The sequence below is a fragment of the Aspergillus heteromorphus genome (genome assembly GCF_003184545.1).
Source record: "Aspergillus heteromorphus CBS 117.55 chromosome Unknown BO70scaffold_63, whole genome shotgun sequence".
NCBI lineage: Eukaryota > Fungi > Ascomycota > Eurotiomycetes > Eurotiales > Aspergillaceae > Aspergillus > Aspergillus heteromorphus.
In genome coordinates, this window is record NW_020290468.1 from 33,361 (window position 1) to 47,332 (window position 13,972).

The 13,972-nt window shown below is 30.3% G+C and overlaps 1 protein-coding gene across 1 annotated transcript; it reads left to right on the forward strand.

Annotated features, from left to right (window-relative positions):
• Positions 1-1,673: 1,673 nt before the first annotated feature.
• stt4 (1-phosphatidylinositol 4-kinase STT4) lies at positions 1,674-13,362 on the forward strand (the record flags this gene model as incomplete). The annotated part of the gene is made up of 12 exons (XM_025548420.1): positions 1,674-1,679; positions 7,343-7,685; positions 7,749-9,844; positions 9,897-10,005; positions 10,111-10,227; positions 10,284-10,650; positions 10,705-11,076; positions 11,130-11,382; positions 11,451-11,654; positions 11,712-11,999; positions 12,058-12,127; positions 12,173-13,362. 12 exons carry the CDS (start codon positions 1,674-1,676, stop codon positions 13,360-13,362), a joined length of 5,415 nt encoding a protein of 1,804 aa, XP_025394276.1.
• Between the last annotated feature and the right edge of the window lie 610 nt (positions 13,363-13,972).

Sequence of the window (13,972 nt, forward strand, 5' to 3'; positions counted from 1 at the left end):
AATCTATTTCTTTATAAATAAATCTAATTATTATAATTTATAATTATTTAATCTCTGATTCTTTTATAAAAAACTTTATTATAATAATATATTATATCTTAATTTATTATTTTTTATAAAATCTTAAATAATATTAATTAAATTCTGTAACAGAGATCTCTGTCTAAATTTATAATATATTTAATATAATTTTCTTTATATTAAATATTATAATAATAATTTTTTTATAAATCTTATAATTATTTCTTATATTTATAAAATTAATTTTAAATATTATAATTTTTTTTAATTAAATATTATTATTATTTCGTAATTTTATAAAAATCTTTACAGATATTATTAATTATTCTATAATTTTTATTATTATTATAAATATTAGATTTATTTCTATATCTATATTAATTAAAATATTAATTTTTTTAAATAAATTAGTTTTATTTTATATAAGTAGTTGCTCTTATAATTTTAGAATAAAATATATTATAAAAGATATATTTATTAATTTCTTATAATTTATTCAGATTATAAGTTATTTCTTAAGATTTTTACTCTTATATTAATAATAATTTTTTATAATATAATCTTATTTTTTATAATTAAAATATTTTATTATCTCTACAGATACTAATATAAAATCTTATAAAATAAATATTTTTAATATATTTAATTATAAAATATTTTTCTGCAAAAATCTTTTATAATAATTCTAATTATTAGATTATTTTATTTAATTTATAAATAATAATAATTTTTTTCTTATAAATAATTAGTTTTTTTATTTTATTAATTAATACTTAATCTTAGTTTTATAAATAATATAATTAGATCTTATTTAATAATAAAAAAGTCTGGCTATTTACAGATTTTTTATCTTATATTTTATAAAAATAATTTAAAAAAAATATAATTATATAATATTTAATTTTTATATTTTATAATCTAGCTCTGTTTTTATTTTTTTTAATATTATAAATATATAAAGTTTTTTTTTTTATAGAAAATTATTTTTAAAATTTATAATTATATTTTTTATTTATAATTTTTTAAATTATCTAGCTATATTTTAAAAAATTTATAAAAATTTATTTAATTATTTTCTTAAAAGAGTTTTATAGTTTTATTTTCTTATAAATTATTAAATATATAATCTAAATAGATTATTATAATTTATATTTATTAATTCTTATTTTAATTATTAATCTTTATAATAGATTTTTACTGAATAATAAATAATTAAAAAATAAAATAATTATAAGTATAATAATATTTATTATTTTATAAAGAATATATATATATATTAATCTCTTTTAATTTTATAAATAAAGTATTAGAGTTATTTAGAAATTTGCAAGCTTTTTTATTATTTATAAAAATTTTAAGTCTCTGCTTTAATTCTATGATTTATTAAAATATATTTAATTATTTATAAAGATTCTTAGAGAATAGTAAGATTATATTTATTTTAATTATTTTTTTTATAATAACTTTGCGGTTAATCTTTAGAAGATTAAGAGAATTCTTATAGATATAATATCTAATATTTTATATAAATATAGTTTTAACAGATTATCTTATAGATTTTAAGTAATAAGATTATAAAAATATATATTAAGATAGTATAAAGAAAGTATATCTATTACAAAGTTAAGATAGTGTCTGTATTACTTAAAATAATGTCTGTATTACTTAAAATAATATCTATATTATTTAAGATATTATTACTAGTCTTTTATCTAGCTTTTTTTATAGATAGATATATCTATAAGAATTCTATAGATTATATATTATATTAATATAATTACTTTGCAAGAGACTGTCTTCACAGTATAAATATTCCTCGCGATATATTATATCACAAGGATTATAAGGATTACTATTCTTACAATATAATAATTAAAAACTTAGATAAAATTAATTCTTTTCATTCTGATAACAATCTATTCTCTAAATTATCTTTAAAATTATTTATATTTTTATTCTTATTATTATAAAAGATAGTAATTATCTTATTTTTCTTTTATTTCTTAAATATAAAGATAATTAAATCTGAATTAAAATTATTAAATATATTCTAATATTTCTTATTTATAATAAAATAATTAATATATATTTAAAATATAACTATTTTAATTATATCAGAATAAAGATAGCTTTGATAATAATAATAAATATTTTAAAAATTATAAAAAAAATATTTAATATTAATATTATTAATTATAATTAAAAGAAAATCTCTAGCTATTTAATAGAAAATAGAAAACTAATTATAATACAATTTTCAATAAATAAAAATATTAATATATTCTATAATATTTAAAATTATATTAATTTAATTAAAAATATCTTAAGAAGCTATATATTTTTAATATTTAAATATATTTTAAATTTTTTATATATCTTAATTATAAATAAAAGTCTTTAATATTCAAAAATATTATAAAAAATCTTATTCAGATCTAATAATAATTTAGAGATTATTAATAATATATTAATTATTAGATTCTGACTATAATAAAAATAGAATATATTTTTTAAAAATAGTTTAATATTTATAATACTAGTTAATATTATTATTTAGCTATATATCTTTCTTTAACTTCTTAAGCTTTAATATTAGATTTAGAATAATTATAATTATATAGATATAGTTTTCTGTCTGATAAATATAATAATAATATTTTTAAAATTTTTAATATATATTATATAAGCTCTTAAGAATCTTTTTTTAGAATATCTATTTTTTTATTAATTTATTGATTAAATAATCCAGATAATTAAAAAGATTATTATAAATATTATAAATCTTATAAATAATAGACTTATTATTTTTAGAGAGATAGAAAATAAAAAAATATTCTATCTATTTTTACTTAATTATAATAAAATAAAAATAATTAATATTATTATACTTATAATACTAAATAAAACTTTTAATTACTTAATAGAGATTAAATATCTAATAAATTATAAAATAAATTAAGTTCTAGTAAGTTTTATAATTAAGAAAAAGATAATAAACTAAATTAGATTTAAATTATTAAATAAACTAAAACTTCTTATAATATTAAGAGCTTATATTTATAAATTATATAATCTTTTAAATTTATAATTAAGAATTAGTATAATAAACTAGCTGATAAAAGACTTCTAGAAACTTTTTATAAAAAATTAATATAAATAGTTTCTAGAAAGATTTTATATTAATTTTTTATAAATAGCTTTTAAAAAATATTTTTTTTAAAAATTCTTAAAATATTAAAAAAGATTTTAAGACTTTTATTATTATTCTTCTATATATATTTAATAATATTATTTAAGATTTTAATTTAAAATTTCTGCAGAAAAATATTAATTACAAATTAATTTATATAAATAAAACAGAGTCTCAGAGAATATAATACTAGCTTTAAATAATTCTTAAAAAATTAAAATTAAATAAAATATTATAAAATTAAGTATTTTAGCTTAGTTAAGTTTAAGATTTAACTAAGATTATATTAAATATTATATTATTATTACTAATATTATTAGTTATTATATCTAATAATTAATAAATAAGATTATATTTATATAAGACTAATAAAATAATTACAGCTAGATTTTAATTAATATAAGATTTAAATATTAATTAAAAGTCTAGTAAAATCTTATAATAATTTATATTTTTTATTAAAAAATATTTAATTAAAATAAGAAATATTTTCTAATCAGAACTGATTTAGTAATCTATTATAATTAATATTTATCTAATATTTAAAAACTTTAATAATAATTATATATATATCTCTTTAAATAATTCTATAAAATATTCTTTAATTTATATTTAATTAAAAAAATTTAATTTTCAGCAAAGAGATAAAACAGCAAGATTAATTATTTATTTAAATTAAATATATTTAATAATTCAGAATAATAACTAATAAATAATTATAAAATATAGAACTTAATTCTAAAAATCCTATTTATTATAGATTATAAAGATCTAGAAAAAGATAATAATTAAAAAAGATTTATTTTAAAAAAATAAATAAATATTTATAATAATTTTTTACTTAATATCTAACTAATTATTTATTTAAATATAATTAATAATAATTTCTTCTTATAATTCTTATAAAGATAATAACTTATAAAACTAGTTTCTAAGTTTTTAATTCCTGAATATTATAAGATATAAAGATATATAATATAATAAATATAAAAGATTTTATTAAAAAATAATATATCTTTCTAAAAGCTGTTCTATATTATTAATAATTTTTTTAATTAAAATAAAATAATAGTTTTTAAGTTTATATATAATCTTTAAAAAAAGTTATCTTCTATTATTAATTCTGAAAAATAGAAAGTTTTTCTTAAAAAATTAAATATAAAATAATCTTTTAATTCTTTGTAATATATATAATCTTAAGATTTAAAAAAAAATCTAACTTAAGAAGCTTATCTTAATTTAAATACTATTATAATTTATAAAAATCTAAGAAATAAAAAAAAACTTAATAATATTTTTTAAAAATAAATTAAATAATTATAATTAATTTATCATTCTCAAGCTGTTCTATAAATAATAAATATAAAAAAATAAAAATAGAAAATTTTATAAAGATAATTTATTTTATTTTAAAATATATTTTTATATAAATATAATTTATTATATTTTAATATACAGCTGAGATATCTGCTATATTTTATTTATTTTAATAAATTTAATAAATAAAAATTTATATCTAAAGTCCAGAGTTATAAAATAATTTTTTTTTAAATAAAATTATTTAAAATATAATAAACTAGAATAAAAAATAGATTTTTATAAAAAGAATTTATAAAAAATGTTTATAAAAATTTTTATAAGAGCTATAATATTATAATATAAATTTAATATATTCTATTTATTCTATTTATCTATTCTATTTATTCAATCTATTTAATTTATTTAATCTATTTAATCTATTTTATCTTAATAATCTAATTATTCTTTTTAATTATTTTATATATAATTTATAATCTTTTTAATTATTTATTTATTTTTAATCTTATTAATAGCTCTTCGAGCTATATCTTATTTATAAATTCAAAAATAATCTAATCCAGGAGCTAGTAAAAAATCTAGAAAATTAATTATAAAAAATTATTTAGTCAGAACTATTATTTTTATTATTTAGTTAGATTAAGAATCAGATATTAGTCTACTTTTTAATATATAATATCTAATATTTAATTAGATAATTATTAAAAAATATAATTACTAAGAATAACTAAGTAGATAATATTATATAAAAATTTAATCTTTAATATAAATAATCCAGCTTTTTTAAATAAAAAATAAGAATATAATAAACTATCTAAGCTAAATTAAAAAAAAATAAAATAAAAATAGTATATTTATTTCTAGTATTCTAATTAATAATTAATATATAATTCTTTTAATATTTTATAATATAATTAAAATATACAGCTAAAATAAAATAATAATTATATATTTTTATATATATTTCTTATTATAAGAATAATAATTTTATAAAAAGCTGAATTTTATTAATATAACTAGAATTTTCTTATTATTTCTGATAGATAATAATAAAAAAATATTAATTTTTTTTAATTATATTTTTTTAATCTAAAAGGCTTTTTTTTATATATTTTTAAATAATAATAAAAATAGCTAGATTAATAATTATTTAATTTAAATATATCTTAATTTTATTAAAGCTTAAAAAAATATAGTAAATAAATCTTAATATTAAAAATAATTAAAATAATTAATTATCTAATTTTTAGCTATACTATAATTAGATATAAAAAATTTTTTAATCTAATTATAATCTGGTAATTAGATATAAAAATTCTAATTAATCTAATCTAATATAGCTGTTAGCCACTCTAAGCAAGCTATATTTTAGTTATAAAACTTATAAATAAATAAAATCAGATTTTAATAAGTCCTAGACTTGGCCGAGCTGGCTTACTGGTTCTTCTTAACCCGGTCAGGCTTGGTATTTTGACAAGCCTAATATATAGCCAGTTGTTGAACTATAATATTCTTTTTTATAAATTATTTCTAATATTAGAGATAAAATCTATAAGCTATAAAAAATCAAGCCTATATATATAAGAAGAAATAAATAATATTTAAAAAAGAATTCTTAGAGATCTGATAATTTTATATATATATATATAACTCAGCAGATTATTAATCTAATAAGACTAACTAGCTGAGTCAGATAGCTCTGGGATGTATTCTATAGTATATATATATATAAAATTATTAGATTCTTAAGAGTTCTTTTCTGAGTATTAGTTATTTCTTTTTATATATAGAGATACAGGTCTTCAAGTATATAGACTCCACCCCTAACAGCTAGATTATACTCTCAGATAACATTTTTATAAGTCATAACTATATATTTATTAAAGTAGTCACCTGTAGAAAAAATATATTAATTATTATTAGCTAATATTAGAGTAATAGATCTAATATAATTTATTATTTCTAATTCTAATTTTAACAAGCTAGAAGATAAGATAGCAAGATAAGATTATCTATATCTATTAACATATGCAAGTGGCAACTACTTGTCACAGCAAGTACAACTCGCCCCATCTTCACCGCCTTCGGCAGTACTCAGGTACGGAGTACTGCCCCCGTACTCCGTAGAGCGTACGCATCCCCCCCTGAAGTAACTTGTCGGTACACAAACCTGTTCAGTGTCAAGAGGGACCCTAGGTAGGGTGTTTAGAACTAATACTTACAGAATATTGAACAGGATCCGTACTTAACACTCCTTCCCAACTTTGAACACGTACACGGTGCAAGTTGCCCAAAAGTGGTGTCATTCCAGCATGGATGAGTAGGGGAGCCGCAAGTCCCCAGAGAAACAACCCTTGCTGACGGAAATGTAGCCTTTCGACTGTCAGAGCTTCTGCATTGGATAAGCTGGCAGTTTTGGCTGCCAAAGCCCCGGAATGCGGCGGCAACTCAGATATAGAACGGCTCATCCAACATTCTCTACTGTCAGCTGATAAGTCTAACAATTCTCTCAATGGGATTCTACACAACCAAGCTCCAAACTCACGGGTGCCTATGGTTTGTTTTCCCTTTCTCTTTACCATGTCTTTTGGATAACCCAGAAACTAAATTCCACAGGGTATGAGAGAGTTAGACGTACTACTTGCTCTATGCAAAGCTGCTTCTGCGATAACTAAGTTTGAGCACGCATCAAGATTAGCATCGCAATTGTCGCAATACCTTCCCGAGTCCCATAGCCAGATTTTTCGTCCATCGCCCTTTTTGCAATGTGTAAAGCCTTCTCCTTGGGAGAATCTCACTTATAATGTTACGCAGGCTCTCCTCTCGCTGGGCTCTAATTACCAATTGTTACGCAATACCGTGCTCAGTGCATTCAATGCATATCTGTATAACTGCGCAGAGGCCATCAATGCTGTGGCGCCTCTTTATCGCTACGATTCGAAAGCAGATAAAAATAATGCAGAATATGAGCCTGTCAGCGTCTTATCCATGTCCCTCTCCCTCCTTGGCTTCTTGAGAGCCTCGGCTGGCTTTACTTCATTTTGGACCGCCAGTGAGAAGCTGCAAATAGTTGACCACGTGCGGTCAATGCTCTCCGAGGAGTTTTTGGTAGCTGTCGAGACTGCCTCTTCTACCGTGCGGAATTCAAGCGCGTCAAGTAAACTACTTAGGGAGTGGAGGAGATACACTCGTCGCTACGATGCTGATGGACGCCCGTTAGGGGCCATGCTGCTACAGGAAGGATATATGCACTTTATAAAATCTTGCGCTATCTCTCTGGTCGGGGCACCAGGCTCGTCAGATGAAGACCTTTTGCATGATTATTTGAGTGGTGCGTGTATTGCTAGAAGCTCCAGCGGCTCAGAAATTGCTCTTGTCGATCGGATGGCAGCAATCATCGCCGAAGATCTTCAGCTCTTGGAAGATGGTTCCGATTATTTACAGCTCGGTTCCCCTCGGCAGCAGCAACTTGCGTTCTCTATGAAAGCTTTAGCCTTGATTGGTTATCTGAATTGTGTCATTCTGAGCGAGGAAACAAACAAGGAAGATTTTCTTTCGTGGCTGGAGGACACACTTATGGATACGAATCAAATGGCCTGTGCTGCCTTAGCGGCAGCGACACTGAAAAGTATGGCGATCGTTTCACGAATGTCTGCCAGCAGTGCATCTTCTGGAAGCCGGTCCCTCTTGAGGTTTATCACTGAAGGCGGTGTGCCTGCTGGATGTACTGGCTTCATTGCCGCAAGGTGTCTTGCCCAAGTACTTAGTATTCTATCCCAGGATGCTATTATTACCACCCTATATTCATTAGGAAATGTTCTGAGCTCCGGCTCAGGCACGGACAAGTCCTATCAAGGTCAGTTGATGGGGGAAACTACAGTACATGGAGGCCTCCCATTTTCTACAACGAGAAATGGTAGTGTTGCTTCCTTTCCATTGGACGGCGAGGCAAACAATCTATGCTACAGAAATGTTGTCCAGGCCATTGTAACAATCGCAACTAGTTGCAACGATGAGAAAATAAGCGCGTTGGCACAGTCCATGTTGCTGCAGAAAATAGGGAAAGTGAATTCTGCTGTTGATGCATTTATCATCATAGAGACAGCCACACTATCGTTGAGCACTGGACAAGCCGAGTTTCAACTTTTACTCAAGTTCTACGATCGTGCATATCGGGATGGTGTAGCAAGAGGCTATAGCAGCATCACCGATGCAGTCAAATGCGCGTTGGTATATCTCGCTGTTACACTGAAAAGGAGCTCGCCGCTATACAAGATATACCTGGTCCATTTGCTGGAAAGTGTCGTGAACAGAGGCGATGCTACTGAACTTGAAACCGAGCGTCAGAAGGAGTTTTCTCTCACGCCTAATGATATCAGCCCTCTTTTAAAACCCCTAGCGTTACTTGTCTCTTCTGAGAAAAGCCGCGCAGGAATTTTAGAGCCGGCTGCATATTATGACCAGGATGTATCTATCCTGTTCCGCGATGCGTGGTTCAACATTGCAGTGCATGGGATATCAATCAATTCACCTGTTGGCCAAAGCCATTTCGAAGAGCTGCGCTTGCTCGCACAGAATTCACCTCCTCTCATCTCCGAAGATCGTATGGAGGCAATTGAGAGCGATGTCGAGTTGAATACAATTCTTAGGCGTGGAATGGGCTCACAGAATTTTACGGAGCAAAAACGGACACTGATTGCTGAACTTCCTAGCCATGAAGCTGACATAAAGCGCTTGAGTTATCCACGGGTAGTCTTCCTCAATGCTACGCTTGTGGTTGAGAGTCTTCGAGCCTTATCGGGGGATTGCACCAGATTCCTTGATTACTTTCGCGACCCTGTCCTAGCTACCCCCGAAATGACTAACTGCATGACTGCTGTTGCAGAAAAGGTCGTGACTTGTTATCTTTCACACACGCTCTCTGGAAAACATGAAGCCTTTGCGGTCCCATTTTTGTCAAAGGAACTGGCGGGTTTCTTTGTAGCTTGCAGCCATCGCGTAGAAAGGGTACAAAATGTGGCAGTACTATGTGCTGACAAGATTATAAGGGAATGTCCATCGGCCCTGTGTGAGAAGAAATCGCTTTTTGCCTTGCTGGAACTCTTGACGGTCATGTGGCGTTCATGTCTAGAAGGCGAACTGGATGAATTCGAATGGAATCCCTCATTTACTTCACCTACAGGAATTGTCAAGGCCGATCTACCCGACAATTATAACTTCAGAAAGAAAACGCTGGACGTTTTCCTTGAACGATCCAGGGCATGGGTGACAGCAGCTATGGATATTGCCCCCCTAGATATAAAGGGCTTACTTCAGGTAATGTTTTCCATTGCTCGATTCAAAGTAAGCGGCTGACACATTGGCCCAGACCTATCTGTCTCTTTCGGACGACCTGGATGGGTACGGCAACATTCTGATGGGGCGCTCATTTGCGCTCGAAATGGGATCACTTATTCCCAGCAGTGATCAGCGGCTTGGTAAGCTAGATCTTTCTCGGATCATCCACTATAGTCGTCTAGACTACACTGGAATCAGTCCGTGTCTTCGACTGTATACTGATAGCGGCATGCTCTTCCTTACAGGGTCTATCGAAAGTCACGGCTTTAGCAAGATAAATGTGGCCTCGGACTTTATCTCTCAATACTCCACACGTCAGAATTACCGGATATTGTCAATTCAAGGAATCACTGAGTCCAGTGGTTGGTAACACCCCGAATGTTTAAGAACGTACTTGGAGCTAATGAACAATAACTAGATTGCGAAGGCTCTACTCCTTCCAGGTCGCTTCTCGCTGCAAGCCAATCTGTGGAGAATAATTTGTGTCGTCTTTACTCACAGATGAAGTTAGGTGAATACGTCTCTGGAGCCGAGGCTCGGGATATTCTACGGCAAGCTGCTAGCCTTCTGTGCAGCGATAAAAGTCCTTCTGCTTCCCTTGTTCAATATCTAGTCCGGGTGCCCTTCCAGATGTTTTCCAAGGAGTTTATGGATATTGGCATATCTCTTTGGCTTGGTGTGATGCATGAAAACCCAAAGGTGAAGTCCAAAATTCTGGTTGAAGTCATTGGATCTTGGGAAAAGTCGATTCAGCACGAGAAGGGATTGTTTGATCCGTCTTGCAAGTGAGTAAAGACTTTTTGTTGCGCGTGCCTATATGCTGACTCAATGCCATATAGCTCCGTGGACCCCCTGTTTACGAAGATCGAGCTCCTACCGACTGATAAATCCTTGATGGCTAGAAATCAGAAGAAGGCCCAGAGTATCCTAACACCCCACTTCCAAATTCTTCAATTCTTTGAAAGTCACTTTGCTGCTGTTCGATTGGGAAACACACAAGTGCAGTCACTGTTCTATCGTCTCATTGATAAAACGACCGTGGCACTTTTGCAAGCCAGTGGCCATCCACTTGCCAGAGAGTTACATTTTCGCATCATTCTGTTTAGTCTGAAAGTATTGAAATACTCGCCATCTTCAGATCAGAACCTCATATGGAAACTCAAGGACCAGATTTTGTCGGCCGCTTTGACTTGGTTTAAACACCCGCCCAGGCAAGTACCGCCTAGTCATATCTTTCATTACTTTCTAATCATTGGCTCTGCAGGTGGTCATATGGAGGCAATCGGTTACAAATCAAAGCTGAAGACAGGATCCTTAGTGATATTGCCTCTACTCTGGCAGGTGTCACTAGTATTGCCTGTCATGCCCGTAGCTCCTTCAGGTCGTTGCAGGCGAAACAAGATCTCCTTCAAATTCTTCTCGAGAATGAAAGATCACGTCTCCGGGTCTGGCTTTACCCGTTGGATCAAGATCGGAAACACGTATCACAATTGGCTGGTGCTAAAAGTCCTACCGAGGTCCGTTTTCTCCGTGACAGAACCACCCTGTGTTACCGATAAACGGCAATAAACCTAACTTCTCACAGGATGTGACGGCTCTTTTACGTCTCGCATGGGCTGAAGCCCCAGGATTGGCTATATACCTTTCCAACCGCTTCCCATCTCCGAAACTGAGGAACGACATTAGATGGTTGCTACTCAACTTTCCGGAAAAAGCCATTGACGAATCTAGTGCCCTTGAAATTCTGCTTGGGTCAGCTCTCCCGGTTGATGTCCATTATCAATTAAAGGTATATTGCCGTCCGGTCGTCCACCAACGGCAACTTTTCAGAGCTAATAAAAAGCAGTATCTTCTATATTGGAGCCCAGTCAGCCCCACGGAAGCCTTAACATATTTCCTTCCTGCCTATGGTAACCATCCTTTCATAATGCAATATGCTATGAAAGCCCTGGAAAGCCATTCTGTCGATGTTCGCTTCTATTTCGTTCCACAGTTGGTGCAGGCTTTACGATACGATGCCCTGGGCTATGTAGAACGCTATATCTTGGAGACGGCCAAATTATCTCAATTATTTGCGCATCAGGTTATATGGAACATGAAGGCTAATTCATACAAGGATGAGGATTCTCAGATTGTGAGTATACAGACCCACACGACATTGCTTCGGGCGAGTTGTTAACAACAAATCATAGCCGGATAACCTCAAACCAACACTGGACGGGTTCATGGATGTGTTGGTTTCAAGCTTCACCGAAGAGGAGCGTGAGTTTTATGAAAAAGAATTCTCATTTTTTAATGAAATCACAGGTATCTCCGGGAAGCTGCGACCCTACATCAAAAGAAGTAAGCCGGAGAAGAAGGAAAAGATCGAAGAAGAACTCCGCAAGGTCAAAGTTGAAGTTGGTGTATACCTTCCAAGCAACCCAGAAGGTGTTGTTGTAGGGATTGATCGCAAGTCTGGCAAACCTCTTCAGAGCCATGCAAAAGCACCATATATGGCGACTTTCAGAATACAGAAAACAAGAGTTCTCTCTGATGATAGCAAGCCCACCCAAGATACCGGGCTACATGCTTCAAATCAGAAACAGCTATCAAACCCAAGCGATACAATGTCAACATTGAACCAAGAAACCTACGAAGTTTGGCAGTCGGCCATTTTCAAAGTCGGTGATGACTGTCGCCAAGATATGTTGGCCCTGCAGATGATAGCAGCTTTCCGGAGCATATTCACTAGTGTTGGGCTTGATGTGTGGGTATATCCATATCGAGTAACTTCAACGGCTCCTGGTTGTGGTGTTATTGACGTACTCCCAAATTCGATTTCGCGCGACATGCTGGGCCGCGAAGCAGTGAATGGTCTGTATGACTACTTCATCTCCAAGTACGGAGGGGAGGAGTCTATACAATTCCAGGAAGCACGTACGAATTTTGTCAAGAGTATGGCTGCTTATTCTGTTATCTCCTACCTCTTGCAGTTCAAAGATCGACACAACGGAAACATCATGATTGATGATGCCGGTCACATCATACACATTGACTTTGGATTCTGTTTTGATATTGCACCAGGGGGTGTACGGTTTGAGCGCGCACCTTTCAAATTAACATCTGAAATGGTTGCTGTGATGAGTGGCAGCCACCACACACACACTCATACCGGTAGCAGCTCTGGAACTGGACTCGGTCTGGCAGGTGGTGGCTCTTACGGTCCTACCAGCACACAGCCTTATAAATGGTTTGAGTCACTGGTGGTGAAGGCCTTCCTTGCTTCACGGCCATACAGCTCAAAGCTGTCTCATATTGTGTCATTGATGCTTGATAGTGGCTTGCCTTGCTTCAAACCTGATACGCTCAAAAACTTTCGCGATCGGTTTGTACTTGAAAAGACTGAGAGAGAAGCGGCCGAGTATATGCGAGAGCTTGTCCGGAAGTCATATATGAGTGTCTCAACCAAGGGATATGACCAGTTCCAGCTGCTGACCAACGGAATCCCGTATTGATTTCCCATCTACTCATGCCATGTTACTTAAATTTTTCATCTTGAAATTTGGTATTCCGGATTTATCCGTTTCTTGTATATTTTCTCTCGTCTTAAAAAAAGCACAGACAACCATTTGACACCATGTTGGTCATCTCAGACACAAGGGAGCACGAAGAGGACATGTTGCAGGTCACGAAGGAAGAAGTAAAACTCATATATTATGGCTGTTTTGATAAGCCGCTAACCCATGGCTTGAGGCAGCTTATGTCCTTGCTATGTGTGAATAGGCCAAGCTCCGGAAATAAACTATGCCTGACAAATCCCTGGGACATGGAGAGCATAGCTACCAGACACACGATAGTTACGCCACAAACTTCATCTTGCAAGGGGAGGGGTCTTGTAACATGCTGGTGGCGCCCAATAGAACAACACCCGCATCCAAAAATGCTCAGAATTGGGGCATCGGTTTCATCAATGTATGTAATATAGAAAACCTACCTAGCAATGTGCGATGATATCCCCCAAGGAGATTTCCAAACGAAGGACCTTTTACCGATCACTTACTGGAAGTTTGGTCGGCCAAGCAGTGCAGACTGCAGGCAAACAACAAATCCTATCCAAAAACACAG